Genomic DNA, 26,880 nt, shown 5'->3' on the forward strand with positions numbered 1-26,880 from the left:
CCTGTCTGTGACTTGTTTTCTCATTCTCCGGACTAATTTATATTAATGATTCCATTTTTTCTTGCCATTAAGAAAAGTAGTCTTATAAATGTGTGTTACATGAATAGCATGTGGCTTGGTTTTGCCAGTGCCTTCATCTAGGAGGGACCCCACTTTTGACAGATGTACCTGGCAGTGTAGCAACCTGTGTATTCAGTATTGTGGCCCAGGGAGGGAGTGTAACTTGCTTGAGACTGCACAGCAATTCCCTCCGATGATATATCCATCTCATGCACTTAGCCTTCACGGTTACCAGAGAACCATCTTATTTGGTCTGTGTGAGATGCCTGGAATGATGCTTCTTTTTTCTTGATTTAAAAAAAAAAATGAGATAGTCATGTGACAACGCAGGTATTTTTCAAAAAGGAAAAAATTTAAAAAGTCACCCATAGTCGTGCGACTCAATAAATCAATTGTTTCACTTTTCTGACCATTTTTGTCTACCGAGCAAATTTGGGACAAGGTGTGCACATGAGCTGTCATAGTAATCATCTTGGTTGCTTTTTTATTTTACTTTTCCAGGTTTTAGTTTTCAAAATGATATTTTAGAATGGCTCCTTAATATTCTATTTGTCCCTTTTTTTGAGATTTTATTTATTTATTTGACAGAGAGAGAGAGACAACAAGAGAGGGAACACAAGCATGGAAGTGGGAGAGGGAGAAGCAGGCTCCCTGATGAGCAGGGACCACAGCACAGGGCTCCATCCCAGGACCCTGGGATCATGACCTGAGCTGAAGGAAGTCGCTTAACCCACTGAGCCACCCAGGTGCCCCTACTACCTACTTTTTAAAATAAAAAGATTTATCTACGTATTTTGGGGAGAAAGGGGTAGAGGGAAAGGGGAGAGAATCCCAAGCCGACTCCATGCAGAGCATGGAGCCTGACAAGGGCTCGATTTTGTGACCTTGAGATCACCACCTGAGCTGAAGCCAAGAGTCAGGCACTCAACTGACTGCAGCGCCCAGATGCCACAGTATAATACCTACTATTAACTGAAGGTTTGCTGCATGCTGGTTACCATGTTAAGTGCCTTATAGACCCTCTTTTCTCATCCTCATGACAAATCTATGAAGGGATTTCCATTACTATCCCCACTTTATAGTTCAGGAAACTGAGATGCAGAGAAGTAAAGTCAAGGTCACATAGCTAGTTCAGGGATGAAACTGGGACTTGAGCCCATGGTTTTCTGGCACCATAAAAACTTGTGCGCCCCTGTTGATAGGAATGCAAGCTGGTACAGCCACTCTGGAAAACAGTATGGAGTTTCCTCAAAAAGTTGAAAATAGAGCTACCCCATGACCCAGGAATCGCACTACTATGTATTCACCCCAAAGATACAAATGTAGTGATCTGAAGGGGCCCTTGCACCCCAGTGTTTGTAGCAGCAATGTCCACAATAGTTGAGCTATGGAGAGAGCCCCGATATCCATCAGCAGATGAATGGATAAAGAAGATGTGATATATATATATACAATGGAGTACTTCTCAACCATCAAAAAAATGAAATCTTGCCCTTTGCGACAACGTGGGTGGAATTAGAGGGTATTATGCTAAACAAAATAAGTCAGAGAACGACAATTATCATATGAGCTCACTGATATGTGGAATTTAAGAAACAAAACAGAGGATCAAAGGGGAAGCGAAGGAAAAATAAAACAAGATGAAGTCAGAGAGGGAGACAAACTAAAAGACTTTTTCTTTTTCTTTCTTTTTTTTTTTTTTTACAGGGAGAGAGGGAGAGCACAGCAGGTGGAGCAGCAGGCAGAGGGAGAGAGAGAAGCAGGTTCACGGCCAAGCAAAGAGCTGACGTGGGGCCCGATCTTAGGACCCTCAGATCAAGACCTGAGCTGAAGGCAGATGCTTAACTGAGTGAGCCACCCAGGCACCCCCCCACCAGTAAGAGACTCTTAATCATAGGAAACAAACTGAAGGTGGCTGAAGGGGAGGAGAGTGGGGGGATGGGGTAACTGGGTGATGGACATTAAGGAGGGCACATAATGTAATGAGCACTCGGTATTCTATAAGACTGGTGAATCACTGACCTCCACCTCTTAAACGAATACATTATACGTTAATTAATTGAATTTAAATTAACAAAAAATAAATAATTAAAAAACAAAACAAAACCCTGTGTGCCCAACCACTAGATGATCCTGCCCAACAGCCCATCTGGTTAAAGTAGAGAGACATGTTTCATTTCTTAGGTGACAGAAGGGCCAGAGGTGGGAGCCCCTGAGTGGCTCAGTTGATTGGGTATCTGACTCTTGGTTTCAGCTTGGGTCATGATCGTGGGGTTGTGGGATCAAGCCTCGTGTTGTTGGGCTCCATGGTCAGTGGGGAGTCTGCTTGAGATTCTCTCTCTCCCTCTCCCTCTGCCCTTCCCCCACTCTCTCTCTCTAAAATAAACAGATAAATTTTAAATTAAAAAGAAAAGGGAAAGAAAAAAAGGCTCAGAGGTGAAAGATTTCCCGAATCCAGAAAGGGACTGGACACTAAGCCAAGGACCCGTATCCACCCCAGAAGAGCAAACTGGGTAGTCTAAGACCTCAGGGGGGCCTAGACTATGGCTTCCTGCCTGCCTGCCTGGGCTGGAACGCCTCCCCAGCGTGACAGAGTCATAAACACAAGCTGCTCTTTCAACAGGACACTGAGCTTGAGTCAGGAGTATTTATAGAAGGGCCTCCACTCTTCCCTTCAGCTCTGCCAGCATTTATCAGTTTCACTTGGGGCTTGGAGGGTGACAACCTGTTTATCATCCAAGGTGCCCAAGCAGGCAGTTGGGACATCCTCTGAGAACGAGGTCTGGTGGCCTGCCCATGTTTAGACCTGACCTGACCCCCACACACCACACGGAGGTAATTCTCTCTACCTCAGCTGTTCCACCCTCTCCCAAAAACCCCCAGCCCCAGCCCAGCCACACTCACGCCCAGCGAACTTACGGTCTCAGGGTAAACTGGGACAGAAATGCTGCTTCTCTCAGGAAGACCTCTCGGATTGATCTGGGAAGGTTAAAGATTTTCCCTAGCCCTAGAGTAGTGGAACTCTTGGAGAATGAAATCTCACATTGCTCATCATAATAATGTTGACGGAGGACCGTCTCTGTACCGGATACCATGCTTAGGGTTTTAACATTACTTTTTATTTTTTAATTTTTTAGCATTACTTTTTAAAGTCCTTACAATAATTTTACAAGTTGGATATTAATTTAATATCATCTTTATAAATGAGGCAGTTGAGGCTCAGAGAGGTCAAGTAACTTGCCCAGGACCACCAAGTAGTGAAACCAGGCTCAAAATCTAGGTCTTCCTTCATTCCAGAGCCAAAGCTGTGGGTGACCTCAGGCAAATGACTTCTCCCCTGAGCCTCAGTTTTTGTTTTTGTTTTTTTAATCTGTAAAATGGAGATACTCATACCCACCTCTCACAGTCGTAAGGATTGAATAAAACTTCTACGTACAAGGCTCCCAGTCACTGGCTGCTGTCCCCCGTCCCCTACTCCCAACAATCCATAAACTACCTTGTTCTAAGCTACTCAGGACAACTAGGCAGGTGACATTGGATTCAAACTTCAGGGACTTGAATCCAAGACCTAGGCTGTTCTAGTTACCACTGCCCACTGCCCCAACCTTGTTTCTTCCCAAGAGTAGAGACAGAGGAATGAGGGGGTAGAAGGGACATTGGGAGGTCACGGGGTGGCTGCGGGCAGGGGTACAGTGGACTGACCACGCTCTCACACCTGGGATCTATTTTGGGTGGAGCCAGCCTCTAGGCTGCTGGCAGCCAGAGTTGGAGGTTATCAGGGCTGAGTTAACACGGCAGCCCCTCGGGCCAGATGTAGTGGGCGAGCACTGACCCCAGACGGGTGGTAGGGTTGCAGTCACTGGACAGAACCCGCTTTTGTAATTCCTAATACGTGACCCCTGCAAAAACCTGTGGGCTGAGTTTCTGAGTCTTTGCTGAGAGCAGTCAGCTCATCTCTGCTATCTTGGGCGCCTCCCTCCCCAGCCCCGTGCACAGCCTCTAACCCCAGGTTCAGGCAGATCTGGGTTCAGAGCCTGGCTATTCCATTTTCTACCTGCGTGGCCTTTGGCAAGGTACCTTGGCGTCCTGATCTACAAATGGAGATAATCACACATCCTTCCTAGGGCTGCGATGATTAAATGGGATCCCCTCCTTTCTTCCCCTCCCCCACCACCACTAGGGCCCCTTGGGCAGGGCTGGTTCTCTCATCCTCCCCCTGCCCAGCAGGGACCCTTAAATGCCTTCTCCCAGGCCTTGACATGACCGTTCCAGGGGTCCCAGGCTGCCCACCTCTTACAGTGCTTCCAGGAAACCCTACTTCTAAGTCCTCTCTGGCCTGCTGGCCAGGGTGCAGCTCTGACAGAGGTGAGGGCCCAGCTCACTCAGCTCCAGCTCTGATTCCTGCTGGGCTTCCTCAGTAAGAAGCCCCCGTTCTTTGAGCCCTAATCCACAGGAACAGTGACTTTTTAACACGGGGATTGCTTTCCAGCCATATTCTATGCCTGTACAATATTTCTCATATATATTTATGTAAACATATATATAATTTTAACCAAAAAGAATCAGAGTACATACAAATGGCATCTGTTTTTCTGCTTGTCGCTAACAATACATTGCTAACATCTTTTCATATTGGTATTCACTATAGAAAGCTCAATGGCATTTTTTAAATCGGAGGAACACTTACATATGCATATATGAAATATGCTTTGTTTTTTGTTTTTGTTTTTGTTTTGTTTTGTTTTGTTTTGTTTTTTAGAGAGGGAGAGAGTGGGGAGGGGCAGAGGGAGAGGGAGAAAGAGAATCTTTTTGGTGGAGTGGGGGGAGAGAATCTTAAGCAGGCGCTATGCCCAGCCCAGAGCCCAACACCGGCCTTGATTTCACAACCCTGAGATCATGACATGAGCCAAAATCAAGAGCCGGACACTTAACCAACTGAGCCGCCCAGGTGCCCCTGCTTTGTTGTCTTTTTAAATAAACTTTTCCTTTAAGTATAATATGCATTCAGAAAAGGGCACAGTCCACAAGGGTACAGTTCAAAGCACCCTCACAAAGGGGGTGCGCTTGAATAACCCACATGCAGATCAGGAACTAGACCTTGACCAGCACATCCAGAGCCTGGCTTCTGGTTTATGCACCCCCTCCCCCCTCTGCACCCTCCTCACCCCAGACCAAGGGCAGCACAATCTTGGTTTCTACCAGCTTAGATTAGTTTGGGCTATCGGAACTTTATAAAGACATAACCTTTACGTATGTGCTCTTTTGCTCAACAGTCTTTGAGATTTATCTACATCGTTGCCCCTGGCAATAATTGTTCACTGTTGCCTCTGTGCAGTCTTCATTATATGACCAGACAATTTATTTGTTTCATTGAGGGACGTTGGGTTGTTTCCAAAGTTTTGCTACTATAAGCCAGATTGCAAAAAACATCTTTGTATTTAAATGGATCTATATAGCTGGTTTTCTATCTCTCTGTCTAGCTACAGCTAAATATATCTTTTGGTTGTTATCTTTCTAGTTTTTGGATAAGACAGATGCCTCAGAATATAACTGCTGAGTCACATGTGTTCATACTCTACATTTTGATTTTGTAAAACTGTACACCCGCCCCCAAGGTCAAGGGTAGTGACAGTGTCCATTGTCCTTCATGTCCACCAAACTTGTATATTATTAATCTTTAAGAGGTTTTGCCAATCTGATAGAAGAAAAATCAGATTTTATTGTGGTTTTAATGAGATTTTAAAAATTAGTGAGGATAAGCCTCTTGTTTGTTTTTGTTTTGGGGGAGGAGGCATGGCACTTACTGTTTTGTGAATTGCCTTTTTGTACCCTTTGCTTGTTTCCTAAACTTTAATGTATTATGAGCATTGACACTTGGTGTTCCCAAGTGTTTCTACTGTTCCCGACCGTCACTTGTCTTTTAGCTTTGTTTATGGAGCAACTGCTGGTTTAAATATAGTTTGTTTTCCTCCCGCTTACTGCTTATGATCTGGATTGCCCCGAGGGTGTGTGTGGCAAACCCCAGGTTCAAGCTGGTGTCAGGGGGAGCAGCGGGCCAGGTTGGGTGGGCAGCTGGCCCCCAGGACTGTCTCTCTGATACAAGTGCCAGAACATCTGGGCCAGCACTGAGCCCTAGACCTTGAGTTTGCCACAAGGCTTCCTCCAGTCCTCTTGCTAGTCTTCCCAACGCCATCTGGACCCCACTGTCAGGGGAGAGTCTGTCTGCACAGCGCCGGGGCCAGGCAGGGAGCAGAGCAAGTCATGGCCAGTGTTAACTGGGCAGTAGAGGGAGAGAAAGTTTGAGAGCAATGGCTGAGAAGCCCATACCTCTGAGTTCGAATCCTGTCGGTCTGCTCAGGTTGCCATAACAAAATACTGTGGGCTGAGGGGCTTACACACAGTGATTTATTTCTCACAGTTCTGGGGGGTCCTAGAAGGAGGTGTGGGCAAGGTGGGCTCCATTCTGAGGCCTCTTCTCTTGGCTTATAGATGGCTGCCACCTTGCTGCGGGCTCACATGGTCTTTCCTCTGGGCGTGAGTGTGAGGAGAGAGAGAGGGAGCAGTCTCCCTTGTGTCCCTAAGGGCACTCGTCCATACCACCCAAAGGCCCCATCTCCAACTACCATCACAGTGGGCATCCGCACTTCAATATGCAAATTTTGGAGAGAGAGGGACATTAAGTCCACAACAATGCCCCAAGCCATTTCCTAGAAGTATAACTTTAGGCAAGTTACCTAAATCTCTCCGTGACTCCGTTTCCTTTTCTATAACATGGGAATGATAATAGTATCAACTTCATGAATTAATAAATAAATTAATAACTATAAAACACGAAGAGCAGACCACGATAGCCTCCAAGATGGTTCCCAATAATTCTTGCCTCTTGGTATTCATGCCCCTGTGTGGTCCCCTCCTACATTCCATTGTGGTTGGTCTGCATGACCAGTAGAATATGATGGAAATGATAGTGTGTTTGTGCCTGGAGCTAGGTCATAAAAGGCTGCTTGCTCTTCTGGATCCCTCTGTCTGGGGAAGTCAGCCACCATGCTCTGAGGATGCTCAAACAACCCTGTGGAGGGGTTCCCGTGCTAAGGAATGGAGGCTTCTCGCCAACTTGCCAACCATGTGAGTCAGCCATCTTGGAAGTGGATCCACCAGCTCCAGGCAGGTCTTGAGATAAACTGCACCGCAGTGCCGGCCAGCGTCCTCACTACCAGGTCCTTAGTCGCACTGAGCCAGGAGCACCCAGCTTAGCTGTTCTTGAATTCCCAGCCCACAGAAACTACTTGAGATAATCAATGTTCATTATCGTCGTAAGCTGCTACATTTGGGGAAAGTCTGTTTTGCAGCAATAAATGATACACAGACCATGGGGTTATTCATAGTAGCCGTTCGGTAAATGCCAGCCCATATTATTCCCCTGACTGTGAAAATATTAGCAACAGTGTTTTTCAAGTGTCTGTCATGAGCCAAGTATGTGCCACGTGCCGGGCAAATGGACTCCTACCTCTCTGCCATCGATTTTCAGCCCATAGAGTGTTGGGGCAGACAGTCACCCAGAATCCTAGACTCTTGGGCTTAAAAGACAGGAGATATCATTACTTGACCCAACTCTTATTTTACAGTTGAGCAAGCTGAGACACAGGGGTTATGCAATCCACTCAAGGTGACAGAACTCAGATCCACCGGTGCCAGGGCGGCCTCTTTGTAGTTGCTCTGCTCTCAAAGACCTTCTAATGAGGGACGATTGCTTCTCACAGTGCATAAAGCGCTTTCCATACTTTATTTTGGGATCATCAGTGCAGAATCCCTTCCAGACCCTCTAGGTGTCCCATATCCCCTTGGGCAGTCCTTCTCTCTAAAGGCCATCTGTGGCTCAGAGCTCTCATAGCTGCCCACAATGGAGGTCTGGACCCGAGGCCAGTGGAAGAGATGTTTGGGGCCCTGAGTGTTGAGAGCCCAGAACACTCTGGTCCCCTTCCATGACATGTGGGCCAAGCCCAGTGGGCATTGCACCTGGGGCACTACATCATACCCCAGACCCCACTGACCTGCCTCTGCCAGCTGGTCTGTCTTTAGCCTCTGGATTAAGTACCAACCGGTTTGATCTTGTGATTTGGGATGATTCTTTGTTGAGGATGACTCTGAAGCATGTGACAGAGATCTCAAGCTGTAAGAAAAATAGATTTTGTCCTCCCCCTACCCTCATCTGAGGGTGCTCAGGCACCACAGAGGCCTGAGGGGAAATCCACAGGAAGGGGCAGGGCCGCCCCCATCCTCCTGGGGAGGTCATGGGGGCAGGGGCGAGAACAACACACACGTGGAGGGCATCCGATCCACAATGTACCAAGGAAACATTTAAGCAAGCCCCAAGCTATGCGGAAATGAAAGCGGAGATGGCGGGTACTTTCCTCTCCAGCATCACCGCCCCCAGGCCTGCGTCAGCCAGGCATCCATCCCTGGAAAAGCTCCTCCAAGAATCCAGCCACTGAGGACATGGAGGGACCCTCGAGGAGCATTTCTTCATGGTCGCTGCCTTTGGCAAACAAGAAACTGAAGGTGGGTGTGGCTGGTTGGGCATCACATTGCTGGTCTCTGGCAGGGTTTTCTCCAACCAACCTCAAAATCTCAGGTTTCCAAAAGTCCTCTCTCTGGTAACAACCAAAAACAGCATAGAATTTGGAGTTAAGTTGGCCACTTTTGGCTCTGCCTATACTAGTCGTGGGACTTGGTGCAACTCCATATGCCAATCCGTACCTCAGTTTCCTTATCTGCAAAATGGGCATAAGTATGATCTACTGATGTGAGGCCTGAATGAAATAGTGCCATGAAGCTCTTAGTAGATGTCCAGTCACTTGCAAGCCGTCAATCAAAAATAATAGTGCTTTAATTATTATTAACTTCCAACTCTCCTTTTCCTTGTCAGGTCCAGACCATTCCCCTTCACTGCCTTGCCTAACCCCTACCCAGCTGGGTACCTCCTCCCATGGGTAACAGACTTTCGGGGCAGTCCCAAATGAAGTCTGTCTCTTAGCTAGGTGATATTCTGCAAGTCACTTGACTTCTCTGGACTTCAGTTCCTGATATGTCCAAATGAGAATCATAATACCCTGAATCATTCCCTGACAAGCCAATGGCACAGAAGAATGGGAGAGAAAGCAATTACTATAGATTAAAAGCAATCAATGAGACAAAATCACCAAAATGCCATGTGTAAGACCTTATTTGGATCTCATTTGTACAAACGAACTGTAAGAAGACATTTGAGGCAATCTGTGTCCTCTGAAAATGGCTTGGAAACTAGATAATATCAAGAAATTCTTGTTATTTTTGTTAGATATGATAATGGCATTGTGAGTATGTACAAAAAAAATCCTTATCGGTTAGAGATGCTTACTCAAGTATTTATGTCTAAGATTTGTTTTAAAATATATCAGACTCAGGGGACCTGGGTGGCTCAGTCGGTTAAGAGTCTGCCTTCAGCTCAGGTCATGATCCCAGAGTCCTGGGATAGAGCCCCACGTAGCAGGAAGTTGCTCAGTGGGGTGTCTGCTTCTCCCTCTCTCTCTGCCCCTCACCCTGCTTGTGCTCGGTGACACTCTGTATCTCTCTGTCAAATAAATAAAAGAATCTTTAAAAAAATGTTTCAGACCAAAGAAGTGTGTATGGGTGTAGATGAAGTGAGATTGGGGAACTGTTGGTAGCAGATGAAGCTGGATTTGGCTACATGAGTTCATTATACTCTTCTCTCTACTTCTGTGCGTTTGAAATTTTCATTAATAAACAGTAAAAATTGGGGTGCCTGGGTGGCTTAGTTGATTGGGCATCTGCCTTCGGCTCAGGTCATGATCCCGGGGTCCTTGGATTGAGCCCCATGTCAGGCTCCTTGCTCAGAGGGGAGTTTGCTTCTCCCTCTCCGTCTGCTCCTTTCCCTGCTCATGCTTTTTCTCTCTCTCTCTCACTCACTTTTTCTCTCTCAAATAAATAAATTAAAGCTTAAAAATAAATAAATAAGCAAGGAGACATGCAAAGAGGGAGACAGTAGTCAAAAGCTCTGAATCAGACGCAACACTGATACTCCTTGTTTGTCTCTTCATCTGTCAGCCCATAGCTTTCTAGTATGTTCCAGCAACTGGTAATGATACTAGTTTGTAACATCTTGGTTTTGATCCTGGCTCTGCCACTTACTGGCTGGGGTACTTTGCCAAGTGACTTAACCTCTCTGAGCCTCCTTGCTCAGCGGCAAAACAGGGAAAATCATGATCCGTGCCTCACTGAGTTATTTTGAGGACTGAAGACGAGAGGATGGACGGGAAGGACTTAACACAATGCCCAGCACTCAAGAAGCACCGAGTAAATGCTTCAGCTTGAGGAGCACCGGGTAAGGAGTCAGTCCGTCTTAGATGTGAAATCCAGCTCTGCTCTGCCACTTGTGGCTCTGTGACTTTGACCAATTAACTCTCTGAGCCTTGTTTCCTCCTGGGAAAAAAAATGGAGATCATAATAACCCCCTTGCAGAGCTGTTGGGAGGATTAAGTGACAAGACATGTTTTGATGCCCAGCATGGCCCACGTGGGAATTCCCCTTCCTCACCTCTTGACTTTCAGCAGCGCTGGCCTGGCCCAGGCCCAGGCTGGAGTGGATCCCACTGTCCATTTGCGTGACTTTTGCACCTGGACTGCCAAATGTCCTGGACAAAGTCAACGGAACCATGTGAATGGCCGCTCGCAAATAGAAAACTATGGTTATGAAACACTAGCGAGGCTCCTCTGCCCTCGCACAGCCCTTTCAGCCCTCTCTAGGGGACTTCCTCCTGCGGGCCTGCACTGGCTGGTCTGCCCACTCATGCTCCGCTTCCCCCTGCTAAGCCTCAGAAGTTGGCCTCAACTCATTCTCGACTGAGATCATCGTAGGACCACCTTTCTTTCCCCTTCCCAGCATTTGATTCTCACCTTCCTCTTCTCTTTCCTGTCCTCCCAACTTAAGATCCTCCTTTCTGAGGCTGGATTATTTACTCCATCACTCCCCTCCCAATCTTCCAGTACTTTCTCTCCAACGTGTCCACCGAAAAAAACTTGCTCAAGTACCTTAATCTTTCCCTAGTCTGACAGTGATCCTGTTGTCCCTTTACTGAACTCACTCATTCACTCCCCATTCATTTAACAAGTATTTGTTGAGCGCCTACTTTGTGCCAGGTACTGGGGGTATAGAATCAACAGAGGCAGCCTTTACCCTCAAAGTCTTCAAAGTCCGGAGGGAGAATCAGACTCACAAACAGATAATGGTAAGATGCCAGGTGGGAAGCAAAGATGGGCCCATGCTTGATGCAGAGATTGACCAGGTGTGCAATGAGGGGATGGGGAGCCCTAAGCCTGCTCTCAGCTTTTTGGTCTGTGCAAATGGGTGAATGGTGGTGGTGTTCGCTGAGACAGGAGACAAGGAAAATGCAAGGAGGAGCTCGGTGTGGGGAAAGATGGTGTGGTCTGTTTGGGGGGTATGAGGAATCGAGGGGCTGTTGGGACATCCCAGTAGAGATCTCCAACGACTCCTCAGCTTAAGGGAAAGAGAGGTCTGAACTGGAACGAGAGAGGTGAGGATTGTTGGCATATGGGAGGTAGAGCCTTGAATGTACACAGAATGTTCTCTGCTGCCAGTAACAGAGTAATTCCACTATGATCACATTTGTTATCTCAGATCTTAAATAGTCAGGTGGGGGGCAGTTCCAGGGATGGGTAAATTGGCAGCACAGTGATGGCATCAATGTTCCCTGTGCTTTCTATGGAACCTTCTTGTTGTTTTCAGGGAGTGGACGTGTCCCTCAGACTTGTCCCGCTTCTTGGCTGTAAGCTAGCTGCCCCACCCTCTCACAGCCCCATTCAAAGGCAAGAATGAAGCTGTCCTTTTGCCCTTCACTTTAACCTTCCCCCACTTCCTCGAGCCCTTTGGGTCTCCTAGACCATAGCTGTTATCACCAAGGCAAAGGAGAAGGGGATTAGCATGATGGGTTTAGGCCTTAGTCTCCCCTGGCCTTGGAGAGGTCCACCTTCCTGGAGAACAGTGCTGTCTGTTATCTGAACAGAACTGAGACGTGAGCAAGGAAGAAGGGGATGGCCTCTTTCCAACCCTCCCCATCTTCCAACCCGCAGCTGGCCTGGCAGTGTTGACCTGCAGTTCAGTAGATAGAGAAGGAAGACAGAAGGAGCTTGGGGTGGGGTTGGGGGACACTTGCATGGTTCAGTGGGTAGAGCTTTTGATTTTTGATTTGGGCTCAGATCATGATCTCAGGGTTGTGGCATCGAGCCCCACATCCCATCGGGCTCTGCGCTCAGTAAGGAATCTGGTTTTTTCTCTCTCTCCCCTTCTTCCTCTGCCCCTTCCTCTGCTCAAGCATGTGCACCCTCTCTAAAAATAAGTAAGTGAGTAAGTAAGTAAATAAATAAATAACAAAGGGAGTTTGGGCTCCCGAGTCAACCATGCCTGCGTTCGTGTCCTAGAGCCATTTCTTGCAAGCTGTGTGACTTCATGGCAGCTATGTTATGCTCTGTACTGCAGTTTCCTCATCTGTGGAATGGGGATGGAACAGGTCTTCCGTTGCTGGCTGTTGGGGTGATAAAACAAAATAACACTTATGAAGCGCTTAGCATCGTGCCTGGCACGCAGTAAGTGCTCAGCAAAAACCAGCCATTAACATTTTGGTGGGGACCACCCCCTCCTCAAAGTTCCGCAGTCTCATGGGGCACCAGGCTGGCTTAGTCGGTGGAGCATGGGACTCTTGATCTCGGGGTTGTGAGTTCAAGCCCCTCATTGGGTACAGAGATTACTAAAAAATAAAATCTTAAAAAAAAATTCCCTAGCCTCTTGTCCTCTGGGCCTCCTCCTCTTTCTGTGACTGGTTCTTGCTCCCACTTCTTCCCCTCACCCCACAGTGAGCTCCTCTATGTCTTCTCCCAGGGCTCTAACCATCAACTCTTCTTCAGGCGGAGGGGATCCAACCTCCTCTCCTACCTCCCTACTTTCCTGAGACCCTGGACACTCCTGTATGTTCTATGGTCTCTTAGGCTCATCCTTGAGGCCCATTGTCACTGCCCCCACTCTTGCCCCAGCACCTGACACTGGCTGGCCCTATATCCCTTTGTGTGAGATTCTACCTTAAAAATAGCCATTGGGGGGGCACCTGGGTGGCTCAGTGGGTTAAGCCTCTGCCTTCGGCTCAGGTCATGGTCTCAGAGTTCTGGAATCGAGCCCTGCATCGGGCTCTCTGCTAAGCGGGGAGCCTGCTTCTCCCCCTCTCTCTTTGCCTGCCTCTCTGCCTACTTGTGATCTCTCTCTGTCAAATAAATAAATAAAGAACGTAGAGAAAAATTTAAATTTGTGCAGAGAGCAAAGGGGGGAACATCTGGATAACCTCTAAGTGTCCAGGTAGAGCTTCATGGCACCCATGATAGCAATTTCCGTTTGCCTCCCTCCCTGGGCTGTGAGATTCTCAGGGCAGGGAGAAGGATTACTCATTTAGCTGTCACCCTGGTGCCTGATGCATAGTTAGTACGCAGAGAAATGTCTGATGAATGAAAAAGATTCTTGACTTTGCCACTGACTTACTAAGTGACTGTGAATAAGTTCCTTTCCTTCTCTAGACCTCAGGGTCCCGCCCAGGGCACTGGACTTCTCCAGGAAGCCCTTTCAACATTAGAGTAAACTTAGTGGCCAGTGGATGCAGGAGGGATGGGCTCAATGGGGTATGGTCTCAAGATGTCTAGCAATATTCTGTGCTCAGGGATGGGCTCAGAGAGAAGGGCTGCCCTGACCCCTCCTCTCGGGAGCTACTCGGTACTCTAGAGGGGGAGGTTGAGGGCAGTGAAGGATCTCTGGCAATTAATCCTGCAAATCGCAGTGGCCCCACTCCTTGGGTCCCCTTGCTAGCTTACCAGCCTGGTCTGGGAAACTAGTCTCTGGAGGAAACTCTGGTAGCCTTTCCTCCCCCCACGCCTGCCCACGAACAGGTTGTTCTTGTTTACGACCCTCCTCCCAGGAGAACAGCGGTTGCTCATCCCTCCATGTGATTTGAGAGCGCCGGTCTTTCAGGCCTGGAGGAAACTCAAGCCCCAGCCAACCACTTGGCATCGGAATGCTCAGCTGGTCCCCTCTTGGGGCTCACGTGACCGGGACCCAGCTATAAATATCAGAGGGGCCTCAGACCAAGACAGAATTCGGGCGCCAGGAGAAGAAGGCAAAGAGGTTCTGTGTGGGTATTTTGTGACAAAGGCAAGACCCCAGGTCTGCGTAGAGAGAAGCAGGTGAAGGAGGCAGCCAGGTGAACCCCCACAGCTCCTGACAATATGGATTATAAATCAAGCCTGATCCAGGATGGGAACCCCATGGAGAACCTGGAGAAGCAGCTGATCTGTCCTATCTGCCTTGAGATGTTTACCAAGCCGGTGGTCATCTTGCCTTGTCAACACAACCTCTGCCGGAAGTGTGCCCATGACATCTTCCAGGTCAGTGCTGGGTGGGGCCTGGTCTCGGGCCCCAGGTGGCGGCTCAGCATTCCTGTGGTGGAAAGCCATTCTGTCTTAGTCAAGGGTTTCTAAACCAGCGCTGGCTTTCTCCCGGACAGAGAAAGTCCCGGAGGAGACCTAGGGGCTGAAGGAGGCTCGGGGACAGCTCTAGCTGCCCCATTCCTTCTCCATGACGCGTGTTTCCCGTCCCCACCCTGCCGCCAGCTCCCCCACCGCTGCCCTGAGCCCGCAGTTGACTCTCCAATCAGGAGTCAAATGCCTCAAGCGATAAGTGGGAGAGGCAGGCGGAGAGAAGAGAGAAACCAGACCCCAGGGGCTGGAGCCAGCTCCCTGGTGGCAGGGGGCCCAGAGCTTTAGGAGGAGGAAGGTAGCCAGGAGACACTGGGCAGTAGAGGCATCTTCCCTCTCGAGGCCGGTTCCGTATAATATGGGGCTGGAGGGAATCCATGTGCTTCACAAAGGAATGGGAGGAGGCAGGACTCAAGGTTCCCAGAAGCACTTTACAAAATGTTCTCTCACAGTTTGACCTTTGAATTAGCAGCCTTCCCAGCTGGGTCTAATAATCATGCCCCTTGCATGAATGGGTTGGAGGCTTGGAGCGAGAAGGTTGCTTGCCCAAAGTCATTCAGAGGATGACCGTGACTTGAACCTAGGTCTGCTGATCCCAGACTTGCTTAGCTGTTTCTCAGGTGCTCCCTGCTGTGAGTGGGCTGGCTCTCATCTCAGGGTGGGGAGCTCCAGGTCAAATGGTTTGACAAGAATGGTTGGGGGGAACAGGAAGAAGGACAATCAGAGATTGTCCCAGGCTTCACCTCTGGCCTTGTCACCTTCAGGCTGCAAATCCCTTCTGGACCAACCGGGTTGGCTCCGTGTCCATGTCTGGAGGCCGTTTCCGCTGCCCCTCCTGCCGCCATGAGGTGATCATGGATCGTCACGGAGTGTACGGCCTGCAGAGGAATCTGCTGGTGGAGAACATCATTGATATCTACAAGCAGGAGTGCTCTAGGTGAGTCCACCCAGCAGCCAGGAGCCCATCCTTCCTCCCCAGCCAGTCTGTGCCTGGCTCTCCCAGGCTCCTTCCCATCTGCCCAGGGTCCAGTGCCCTGGCTAGAAGAGCTAGACTCTCCAGTTCAGAGAGCCATCTCCCTCTTTCTCAAGTAGAGCAGAGGCTCATCTCTATCCCCCGGCCCTGGTTCTTGGTGCCACTCAGGGAATAGGAAGAGCGCAGACATTAGGCTGCCCTCCTAGCAGAGACTGAGACAGGAACCAGGGGAAGGGCGAGATGTGACAGGGAGAGAGACACACTGGGGCCAGCTAAGTGGCTGCGACAAGCAGAGAAAAGTGCCCAGAGAGAACACAGCCGGTCTCTCTGTGGTGAAGGTGACCACTATCGTTGCGGGCTCTGGGGAAGCTTCCTCTTGCTGTCCCACCACAATCCTGTGGATCAGGCATGACTTTCATCAGCCCCATTTCACAGATGGGGAAGCTGAGGCTTAAAGAGATGATTGATGTCAATTACCCAAGCTTTCCCAGCTGGGAAGAGAAATGGCTGGAAACAGCTCCGACAAGTCTTCCAGGCTGCTGCCCTCAGGCCTTTTTTTTTTTTTTAAAGATTTTATTTATTTATTTGACAGAGAGAGATCACAAGTAGACAGAGAGGCAGGCAGAGAGAGAGAGAGAGGGAAGCAGGCTCGCTGCTGAGCAGAGAGCCCGATGCGGGACTCGATCCCAGGACCCTGAGATCATGACCTGAGCCGAAGGCAGCGGCTTAACCCACTGAGCCCCCCAGGCGCCCTGCCCTCAGGCCTTTTGGTCCCAAACTGTCACTCAGTGGCTGCCTGCAGACAGTGTCCTTCCCAAGCACAGGGGACAGTCCAATCTTGGTGAGAAAAAGCCCTGACTGGGCAAACCATTGGCGAGTCTGACTGTTACTAAGGCACTGTGGGAACTTGGGTGAGTTCATTTTCCCTGTTGGCAGAAGAGGACGGTAGGGTTTGTTTTTGTGACTCTCAAATAGGGTTTTGATGGGAAATGTTAAACGCATCAAATACTTGCAGAGGACCTCCTGTGTGTACCCGCCATACTAAGCATTTTCCGTGCGTGACCCTGGTGTAATTCTGACGGTAATCCATACAGCATTCTTACCCTCGTTTTCCAATGAGGAAATGGAGGCTCAGAGAGGGTCAGAGAGTGGGGGTAGTGGCAAAGGGAGACCCCTGCCAGGATGGGGGGCCCTGGGCTAAAGGATGAAAGGAAGGTAAGTCTGGACAGGAACAGATAATAATGCCTGGGGTGTGACCAGTTGTGCAAGGCTGTTCAGAGGGGAGGCATTGCCATGGGGGGGGGCAGTCATCAAGCCAACATTTGTGAGATATTCGCTGTGTTAGGGGCTTGGGAAAGCAGCGGCAGCATAGACACGGGGTTGGCTCTAAATGAGCATATAATCTAGCTGGGGAGGTAGGACTGAGACCCAGAAACTGAGCCTCAGATGGGAAGGAACGGATGCCCCAAGAGAAACACAAATAACATGCCAGAGTCCGGAAGGAGAGAACGCCACCGAGGGAGAAAGGCATTTGAAGAATGTGTGTTTGGGAAGGAAAAAACCTTTCTGGACTTTAAGTCAAGGCTTAGGCTGAGCTGTTAGCCATCCCTGGGCTGCCCGTGTTCTGGCTGTGTGACTTGGGGCCCACACATTGCTTCCTTCGCTGAGCCTGGGGCCACCCTCCCGACGTGCTTACTGATGTGTTCTCGCCACCTGCCCCGAGTCACGCCCGCCTCCATGCCACGCGCTTCACGCTGCAGAGATGAGGAGAGGCAAGTCTCCTTGCTCTGATGGCCGTTACAGTCTGGTGGATTAAATATAGAATTCAGTGAGGCCATGAGTATAAATTGCTTTGCTCAGAGTCCGGCCTGCAGTCACCAAGAGCTACAGGGGCTATAATTAGAGCAAGCGCACTCTTGTCTCCCCTGCCCTGACCAGATGGGTGACCTTGGGCAAGTCAGCTCACCTTTCTGTCCAGTTCCAACCCTGGGATTCTATAGCCTTTCCCGTTTTCGGCACTGGCGGGGCCTAAGGCCCACCACCAGCGTCAGAGTCCCAGGATATGAGGACAGCTTTGGTGTTACAGGCTTTCCTGTTTCTGGGTCTCCAGAAAATGAAGAGGACTGGAGACAGCCAGTCACTGAGAGCTCAGGCCCTAGATCGGGGGCGGGGGGTGGGGTGGGGGTGGGGAGGCTGGAGCTGGGGAGGAGACAGGGCCTCCCCCATCTGACTTGTGCTTTTTCTCCACTGCAGTCGACCCCTGCAGAAGGGCAGCCACCCCATGTGCAAGGAGCATGAGGACGAGAAAATCAACATCTACTGCCTCACGTGTGAGATGCCCACGTGCTCCATGTGCAAGGTGTTTGGGGCTCACAAGGCCTGCGAGGTGGCCCCGCTGCAGAGTGTCTTCCAGGGACAGAAGGTACTGGCCAGGGCGGCCTCCACCCCCAGCCTGGACCCGCGGGGCACAGCTGGAGGATTCAGGATGTGGATTTGATCCCTGTCGATCTGCTGAGCCGGCCTTTCAGGAATAGTCCCTCTGGAGGGACTTCCCAGGCCACAGGAGGAGCTGGCTGAGCTCATGGGTTATACTTAGAGCCACTTGAGAGCACCTGGGTGTGGCCACAGGGGAGAGACCAGACCCCTGGGTCAGGCCACCAGGGTCCTCTCAGGCCACGACTTCTAAAGCCCAGGGTGCTTCGGGTCCCAGATACCTCTGTGCTGTGCTGATTACCTCTCCTGTGGCAGAAAGTGGCCCAGAACCCACCCCCACCCCCCACCAGGGCCCCCAGGCCTGCGGGAGTCCCATCATCCTTCCCATGCACTAAGCTCTGGCCCCTCTTTCTGGACACTTCTTCCCTGCCTCCTACTCTTCTCTTGATCTCTCTCTTCTAGAGTGTTCCAACTTTATTTCTTTTCTGTGTCCCTTCTTTCCTAGAAACAGACCCCTCCTCTGATAGTACATTGCTGTTTTATTTTGGTCATGTCCCCTTTTCTGGGCCTCATCTGTAATACCAGGGACGCAGTATCTGATGTTCTCTGCTCTGGCCCCAAGCAGCAGTTCAGAAAGTTCAGAAAGAGGTTCTTTCTGGCAGAGAGGGGAGGGCGGGTGCCCCCCTCAAGAAGACAGGCTCTGAGACTATTTCTGTCTCTCCTCTCCTGATCCCCACCCCCTGCCACCCCTCCTGCCACTAGACTGAGCTGAGTAACTGTATCTCCATGCTGGTGGCGGGGAACGACCGCGTGCAGACCATCATCACTCAGCTGGAAGACTCCTGTCGAGTGACCAAGGTGAGGGGGAAAGGAGTTCTGTCTGGGGGTCCGAAGTCTCTCAGGGCAACCTGGTTTCTGAGGTGAAGGTTCACCTGGGGGTAGTGGCTGCTGGTTGGGGCCTGGGGGCTGGGGTGTTCAAGTGGGGTTGGTGGGTTGGGGGCCAACTGATCCATTCATCCACTCATTCACCAAAGGCTTCTGGAACACAGCTGTGGGCTGGGCCCTGCCAAAGGTGCTGGGGATAGGGTGGTGACCAAGACAGACCTGATCCCTGACCTCAGGGAGCATCCCAGCAATAAATCTCAGTATTTCTTCAGCACTAATAGTTTCCAGAATGTTGTCTTCAGTGTGTGAGAGACTAAAGCTTCTCAAACTTAAAACTGGTTCAGATCACCCTGGGATCCTGTTAAAATTCAAGTTCTGATTCAGTAGGTCTGGACAGAGGCATGAGGCTCTGCATTTCTAACCAACTCCTGGGGTGTTGCCCAGCTTGTGGGTCCATGGCCCACACCGTGAGTAGCCAGACTATAGAAGCAGAAGGAAAATTTTCTATCTCTGCAAAAGCAGCCATGATTTTCCATCTCCACTTGAGGTGGGGGAGCTGGAGAGGAGATGGGGGGAAGGATCATCCTTGTGTGATGGGAGAGTTGTGTGAAGGGAGTTGTGTGAAGGGAGGCTTCAAGGGAAGGAGGGGGGCATTGCTACTACTCATGAGATGCTCCCAGTCTGAGAGAGGGCAATAGAGCCCCCCAGCCTGAGATACTATTATTATTCCTATTGTACAGGTAAGCAAACTAAGGGGTAGCATCTGTGTTGGAGAGAAGGGAGCCTCAATGAGGAGGCCACTGGAAGAGGCCCAGCTAGGACCAACTGAGGCAGAGCTTCCTGAATCCAGTCATGATCCTAAAATGGAGTCGTGGGAAGGGAGAGAGTGACTTGCGTGCACACAGAGGGCCTAGAATCAATCATCCCATCTGACCCTGGAGTCTCTATTTTTGACGAAGGGGCTAGCTTTCTCCATGACACCAGCCTCCAATCGTTACTGGTCTGCTAAGTAGCTATGAGACCTCAGCAAGTGCTTTCTTTTTGCTGAGCCTTCATTTCGTCTTCTGCAAAATGGGGACGTAGTCAGATCTCTCCCAGCTTCAGACCTCTGATTCCTAGCACACCCATCCCAGGAAGGAAGTGCCGGGAATAGGGAGGAGGACCCCACAGGGTGCGACTCTGAGAATTCTGTCCCCAGGAGAACAGTCACCAGGTGAAGGAAGAGCTGAGCCAGAAGTTTGACCTACTGTACGCCATCTTGGACGAGAAGAAGAGCGAGCTGCTGCAGCGGATCACGCGGGAGCAGGAGGAGAAGCTCAGCTCCATCAAGGCTCTCATCCAGCAGTACCGGGAGCAGCTGGACAAGTCCACTAAGCTGGTGGAGACGGCCATCCAGTCCCTGGACGAGCCTGGTGGGGCCATCTTCCTGTTGGTGAGTGGAATAGGAGGGTGTGGGTGGTCACTTCAACTAACGGGTCTGACTAAAGTGCAAGTCATGCTCCGTGACTGGTCACCCATGTGCTCCTGGGAAAGCCATTTAAGGTGCTAAGCCTTAGTGTCCCCGTCTATAAAATGGGCACACAAGGATTCCTACCTTCTTTCCTCTTAACCGATTTTGTGAGGATCAAATACGAGGATGTTTGTGAAATGGCATTGTAAACTGCAAAATACAGTGTCCATGTAGAGACTGTTCACTGAGAACATTCTATGGGTCAACCACAGAGGAAGAGACAACAGAGATGAACAAGACACAGCCCTGCCCTAGAAAAGCTTGTTGGGGAGCACAGAAAAGGATCAATGATAGATTTTACAGCTCAAAAAAAATTTCCCAAGCACAGGGGTGCCTGGGTGGCTCAGTGAGTTAAGGCCTCTGCCTTCGGCTCAGGTCATGATCCCAGGGTCCTGGGATCAAGCCCCGCATCGGGCTCTCTGCTCAGCGGAGAGCCTGCTTCCCTTTCTCTCTCTGCCTGCCTCTCTGCCTGCTTGTGATCTCTGTCATAAATAAATAAAATCTGTAAAAAAAAAAAAATTTCCCAAGCACATACTGTGGACCAGGGTTTGGGCTAGAGATTGGGTATAAAAAGGTGATTAGGGTATGATTCTCATCTTAGAGATTTGGGGGTTTAAGACTGTTTAGAATGATACCCCGAAAATCCAAGCTTCCTGCCATGACCGTGGAAAGGTCCTAGAGTAATGACCAAAACCCGTGCAGACCATGAACAGAAGGAAAAAACCCAAGTGCTGTTCAAGTCAGGGCAGGAGCAGGTCCCACTGAGGCTACGGAATGGCACCAAGGGCCTACGTGGCTGTGGCCCAGTCACTGATTTTGCTGATTTCTTGGGGCCACTTCTTCTGTATTCCTAACTGTTGGCTCTCTCTCTTTCCCCCCACAGAGTGCTAAGCAACTCATCAAAAGGTCAGTATCTCTCCAGGACTGTGATCCAAGGCCCCAGATCCCATCAGGGCCTCTGATCTCTGCCCAGTGGGCCTCCCCCTGTGCATGAGGTCGGTTGGGAAGGTCTCAGCCCAGTCTAGCTTTCCTGGCCTTTGCATCCCCTGCCTTTTGTGACAGGAGAGGAAATACCCCACCCTCCAGGGGGAGCCTCTAGGTGCAAGGCCTGGGTGTGGGCATAGATACGCGCACTGATGTGAATTGGAGCTAAGACACCCCCTTCTCTCACTGAGGCCCAGAAATCTCACCCTGCCCCACCTTTCTCCCTCTCCCACCCCCCACAGCATTGTGGAAGCTTCCAAGGGTTGCCAGCTGGGGAAGACAGAACAGGGCTTTGAAAACATGGACTACTTTACTTTGGACTTGGATCACATAGCAGACGTCCTGAGGGCCATCGACTTTGGGACAGGTAAAGGAGGGGGCGGTGCCACGTGTCTCTTTCCCAGATCCACCCCTGGGAGTCTGCTTCCCTTCCACTGAGCCCCACCTGGACGCAGGTGCACTAGCAAACAGCCAAACTCCAACAGCCAAGTTCTTCAAGAGCCCAGAGCCTAGCACAGCACCTGGCACATAGTTGTCGCTCAGTCAATTACAGATGGACCCGCTGCTGGGAGGCACACAGCAAGTGGAGTCAGGCAGGTTAAGTTCAAATATTCGTTCTGCCACTTGTTATCTGTGTGACCTTTGGTGAGCGCCTCTCCTTCTCCGAACTGCATTATCTTTTTCTTTTTAAATTTTTGTTTATTTTAAGTAATCTCTACACCCACCATGGGGCTCGAAGTCATGACCCTGAGATCAAGAGTCATGTGCTCCTCTGCCTGTGTCCGCCAGTCGCCCCTGAACTGCATTTTCTAACTTTAAAAATTAGGTTAAACGTGGGCCTCCTGGTCATGACCACACCATGGTGCTCTTGCAACAGATAAGATAGAGATGCCGGGAGTTTGCAGAGTACTAGGTAAAAAGTACTTACTGCCTAAGGCTGGGCTTAGCTTCCGCTTCTTAATCCTACCATCTCTGATACTTGGGCACCTTAATTTACCTGTTATTATGTCCTCATTTCTGTTTATAATTACTCTACCACAGAGTACCTGTAATAATTATAACAACATAACCATAACAATAATGAGGAGAAAGTAATAAGGGAAAATGAGGAAACCAGATGAAGAGCAAAGATTTAATGATTTGCCCAAGGTCACACAGTTGGAAGGTAGCTATCTAGAAAGAGAGAGCGGATCTAATTTTGCTAAGTGTTGTACTGATTTGAGAGGCGATGCTCCAATGACCCGCTGGGAAAGAGAGCTGGCCGGTCCGGGGTTGTGTCCCACACGGGCTTTCAGAATCTGATGTTGAAGCTATACTCAGAATTCCAAATAGCCCACTCATTAAATTCTGTCATTTAACTTAATGAGATAGATTCTATTGTCGTCTCCATTTTGTAGTTAAGGAAATAAAGCCAAGAGAGGGTCAGTAATTTGCTGGAGGCCACACAGCGAGTAAGTAGCCCAAGCAGACTCCACCAAGGGATCTGGCTCCCAAGACACTAGGGAGGATTCTGTGAGAGGATGCATGTAAAGCATTTGGCACACGCGTGTGCATACACACACACACACGATGCTTGGCACAACAGTTGGCACATAGTGCTCAGCAGATGCTGCTAATAGCAGTTAATTGTGCTAATAATTCAACAACAACAACAAACACCCCCGGGTTATGCCCAGGTCCCGGCTATGTAGCTGGAAACTGGACTGATGTTTTGGAGGCACGAACTCTTTCAAACCTCTCCCTACACACTCTTTTTTTTTTTTTTAAATATTTTATTTATTTGATAGAGAGAAACCACAACTAGGCAGAGAGGCAGGCAGAGAGAGAGGAGGAAGCAGGCTCCCTGTGGAGCACAGAGCCCGATGTGGGGCTCGATCCCAGGACCCTGGGATCATGACCTGAGCTGAAGGCAGAGGCTTTAACCCACTGAGCCACCCAGGCGCCCCTCCCTACACACTCTTGACAAATGCCGTGCTCTCTGGTGACCCCCGCAGGGCCCCAAAGCATTAAGGAAGTGGCTTGGGAGAGGGTGGGGGTGGAGAACAGACATGTTCCCTGTTCGTGGAGCTTGAAGGTGAAGTCCCGGGATGGGAAGGTGAGAACATACGTCGCCACCTGTCTGTCTGGGGCTCAGCTTCAGAGAGCTATCAAGGAGATGGCCCAGGAGCATTCCCCACCCCACAGCCACCCCTTTGTAGGCTGTGGAATGAGGAAAACCGGACAAGGAGTGCTAGGCAAGCAGATTTCAAAGCCTGGGCACATTCCTGCAAGACAAGGACTCTGATCCCTGACACCCAGGGAGTCAGGTCTCCTCAGGTGGCGTGTCTCTGTCTAACTGGGAGGCCTGCAGAAGCACCAAGCGTGCTTTCCCCAAAGTCCCCTCCGGACACTGGCAGGTCAAGCCTGTGTCAAGGGCTGCTGTTGCTACTGGAACAAAGAGGTGTGCTGAACCTCCCTCCTTTGGAGGGGTGTGAGAAGGAAGGAGGACGCCAGGGGGAGGAGGAAGTGGGTCTCCATGTAGCTTAGGTTCGGCAAGCTCGTCACCTCTGGGGCCACTCATGTCACCACATGGCCATGGGGTCCCAAGTGGGGGTCAGCAGGGGTTTGGTTAAGTGCTGTCTCCAGCCTGGTGCCCCTTCGAGTAGCTCTTCGGAGGAGTTGGCCCCATCCTAATACAGTGGTTCTTTGTCACAGATGAGGAAGAGGAAGAGTTCATTGAAGAAGAAGAAGATCAGGAAGGGGAAGAGTCCACAGAGAGAAAGGAAGAAGGTAAGAAATTCATCGTTTGTTCGTTCGTTCAGTCATTCAACACCACGAAATCCTGACTGTGTGCAAAGTCCTAAGCTGGACCCCGGGGATGAGGCCAGTATGGGGTGATGGGCCTGATATGTGTTTTATCCCTTCTGAGGGTAAAGTCCTGTTCCGTTTAGAGGAAACAACAACAACAACAACAAACCCCCCCCCAAATTATTCACAATAAAAACTCTCATTTTATATCTAAATGATCTTCCTGAGTGGAAAGCAATACAGTGTAACATAAAAAACATAAAAGACAAGGGAGCTGTGAGCCAGGCTGGGCCCGCTAACTTTTGTCTGGCCAGTACAATGTTTACATTTTTAAAAATTAGTTGCCAACATTTAAAAAATTAGGAGATGGGGGGGGGGGAGGTTTTTTGTTTTTTAAGAGAGGGAGAGGGAGAGAGAGAGAGAAAGAGAGAGAGGAGAGGGAGAGAGAGGATCCCAAGCAGGCTCCATGCCCAGTCTCACCACCCTGAGATTGTGACGTGAGCCAAAATCAAGAGTTGGAGCCTTAACCAGCTGTACCTCCCAGGCGCCTCTGTTTGTTTTGTTTTGTTTTAAGGAACTTTCAACTAACAATTTGGATTTCTACCTTCTTGTAAAAATTTGGGAGGAGCTAACAATGCTTGCCCCCACCCGCCCCACCAATCCCAGCGAGCGGGTGCTGGGCAGGGACCGCCCCCTCTGCCAGTTTGCTCCGCCCACCACTGTCAGCCTGCCACTCAGTCTGGTCCTCCGCCGGCCCCTGGGCGCATCTGACCACCCTCGTGCCCTTCCGCAAGTCATTTAGAAAACTCCCTGGGCTCTGGGCTGCAGAGCGTGGTTAAGTGCCTGGGTTCTGAATGGCAGCTTTCCCAAAAACTAATGGTATAATCTTGGGCTGCTCACAACTTTTCAGAGTCTCGGGCTACCTATCTGTGCACGGGGGAGTGATACTGCTGACCTCAAAACGTTCTGGTGAAGAGTAGATGTGATCATTTAACACAGTGGCGCATAGAAAGGACGCGTTTGCTAATCAGCACATGTTTGCTAATAGCATTTTTCAAGCCAAGTTGCTATTGGAACTAAATTCCAATCCAGTTGAAAAATACAGGATACTCTTTCAGAGTTTTGTGTTGCACGTGCAATCGATCGTGTTTTGACGACTACATTCTATTTTTCTTTTTTTTTTTTTTTAATATTTTATTTATTTGACAGAAATCACAACTAGGCAAGGAGGCAGGCAGAGAGAGAGGAGGAAGCCGGCTCCCTGTGGAGCAGAGAGCCTGATGTGGGGTTCGATCCCAGGACCCTGGGATCATGACCTGAGCTGAAGGCAGAGGCTTTAACCCACTGAGCCACCCAGGCGCCCCCATTCTATTTTTCTTTAAGAAGGCAGAGGCCAGGCAGGAGTTGGAGTCTGATAATTTTGTCACTGGAGCTTGGTAAACTCCGGACCCCCCCGTGCCCTGTCTCACCTTGTGTTTCTTTGTCTTTTTCTTACAGGACACCAGTAAGGAACTGGATGAGGGAGAGACCTTCTGGATGCAGCGATGCCAGGGAGGGTGGGGAGGGGCCCAGCCGCCTTGGGGCCAGGCCCAGGGTGGGAGGGGTCAGGGCCCCTGAAGGGACAATGGGAAGGTGTGTCTTCTCTCCACTCAGAGAGCAGGGACTAGCAGTAGGACCCCCACTGCTGTGTCCAGCAGCCACTGAACCAGAATTGGAAACATGCTTGAAACAACCACACAGGACACTTTTCTATGTTGGTGCAAAATGGAGTATTTTGTACATTTTTTAAATGTGATTTTTTTTGGTATATACTTGTATATGTATGCCAATTGGTGCTTTTTGTAAAGGAACTTTTGTATGATAATGCCTGGTCATTGTGTGACCAGCTATTGTTAGAAAGAGGGGAGGGAAGTCAGGCTGAGGAAGCTGCCCTTTTCCTTTCCTGGGAGGGAGGGCTGGGGATCACTCACAGGCTTAGAAAGGGATACTGTACAGAACAGGTGTCAAAGCCCTTCGCTGACGTAGGGGATGGCACCTGAGTTTGTGTTACATGTTGTTCAATAAACGCATAGCGCTCTTTCTGTTATTACCAAAGAGCTGGGGTTTCATTCAGCCTCTTGTTCTGGAGAGACGAGCTCAGAGCTGATGGACAGATGGCCTGATGAGAAGTGTGCTGCGGGCTTGGTTTCCACCCCACCAAAGAAGAAATTCTTTAAAATAGCATTTCCCAATGGGAGGGGCATGGAAAACTGACCCTGAGAGGGGATCCCCAAGAAACAGGTTTAGTGCCTTGTTCTCTGGTTCTCCGGAACACCGGGACGGAAGCAAAGCCTCAATGCTGTAGCCTCAGTGCGATCCCAGGGCAGCCAGAGGAGCGGGAAGTGGCAGCGGGACAGGAAAGGAGGGAAGCAAATGTGACATGGGACATGGGGCATCACTGATCTGGCCACAGCATCACCAAGAGACCCCCTGCTGCTTGCTCAGTCCCATGAGATGTTTCTAGCAGGTCATAAAGAACACAGCACTGCTCAAACCAGTTCATCAGAGGGAAGGAGGGAGGGAATTCTGTCTCTGTCTCAGGGTATAAGTCTGCTCCCAGGGTGTTAATTCCCTTGCACTTCCGGGTCACCCCCCCGCTCCCCGGCTTGGGGCAGCTGCAGGGG

General features: G+C 49.9%; 1 protein-coding gene across 1 annotated transcript; it reads left to right on the top strand.

Annotated features, from left to right (window-relative positions):
* Positions 1-14,230: 14,230 nt before the first annotated feature.
* Positions 14,231-26,269, top strand: TRIM63 (tripartite motif containing 63). The gene is made up of 9 exons (XM_046018210.1): positions 14,231-14,555; positions 15,410-15,582; positions 17,872-18,040; positions 18,814-18,909; positions 20,135-20,368; positions 21,330-21,352; positions 21,673-21,797; positions 24,125-24,199; positions 25,715-26,269. The coding sequence occupies exons 1-9, from the start codon at positions 14,397-14,399 to the stop codon at positions 25,723-25,725; spliced, it is 1,065 nt and encodes a 354-aa protein (XP_045874166.1). The 5' UTR covers positions 14,231-14,396; the 3' UTR covers positions 25,726-26,269.
* Positions 26,270-26,880: the final 611 nt, after the last annotated feature.

Source organism: Meles meles, chromosome 1, assembly GCF_922984935.1.
Source record: "Meles meles chromosome 1, mMelMel3.1 paternal haplotype, whole genome shotgun sequence".
In the NCBI taxonomy this organism is placed as follows: Eukaryota; Metazoa; Chordata; class Mammalia; order Carnivora; family Mustelidae; genus Meles; species Meles meles.

Coding starts and splice junctions, on each gene's coding strand:
- TRIM63 (XM_046018210.1), top strand. CDS start 14,397: ATGGATTATAAATCAAGCCTGATCCAGGATGGGAACCCCATGGAGAAC. Junction 20,369..21,329: donor GTGGGGCCATCTTCCTGTTG/GTGAGTGGAATA, acceptor TTCCCCCCACAG/AGTGCTAAGCAACTCATCAA. Junction 21,353..21,672: donor GCTAAGCAACTCATCAAAAG/GTCAGTATCTCT, acceptor CACCCCCCACAG/CATTGTGGAAGCTTCCAAGG.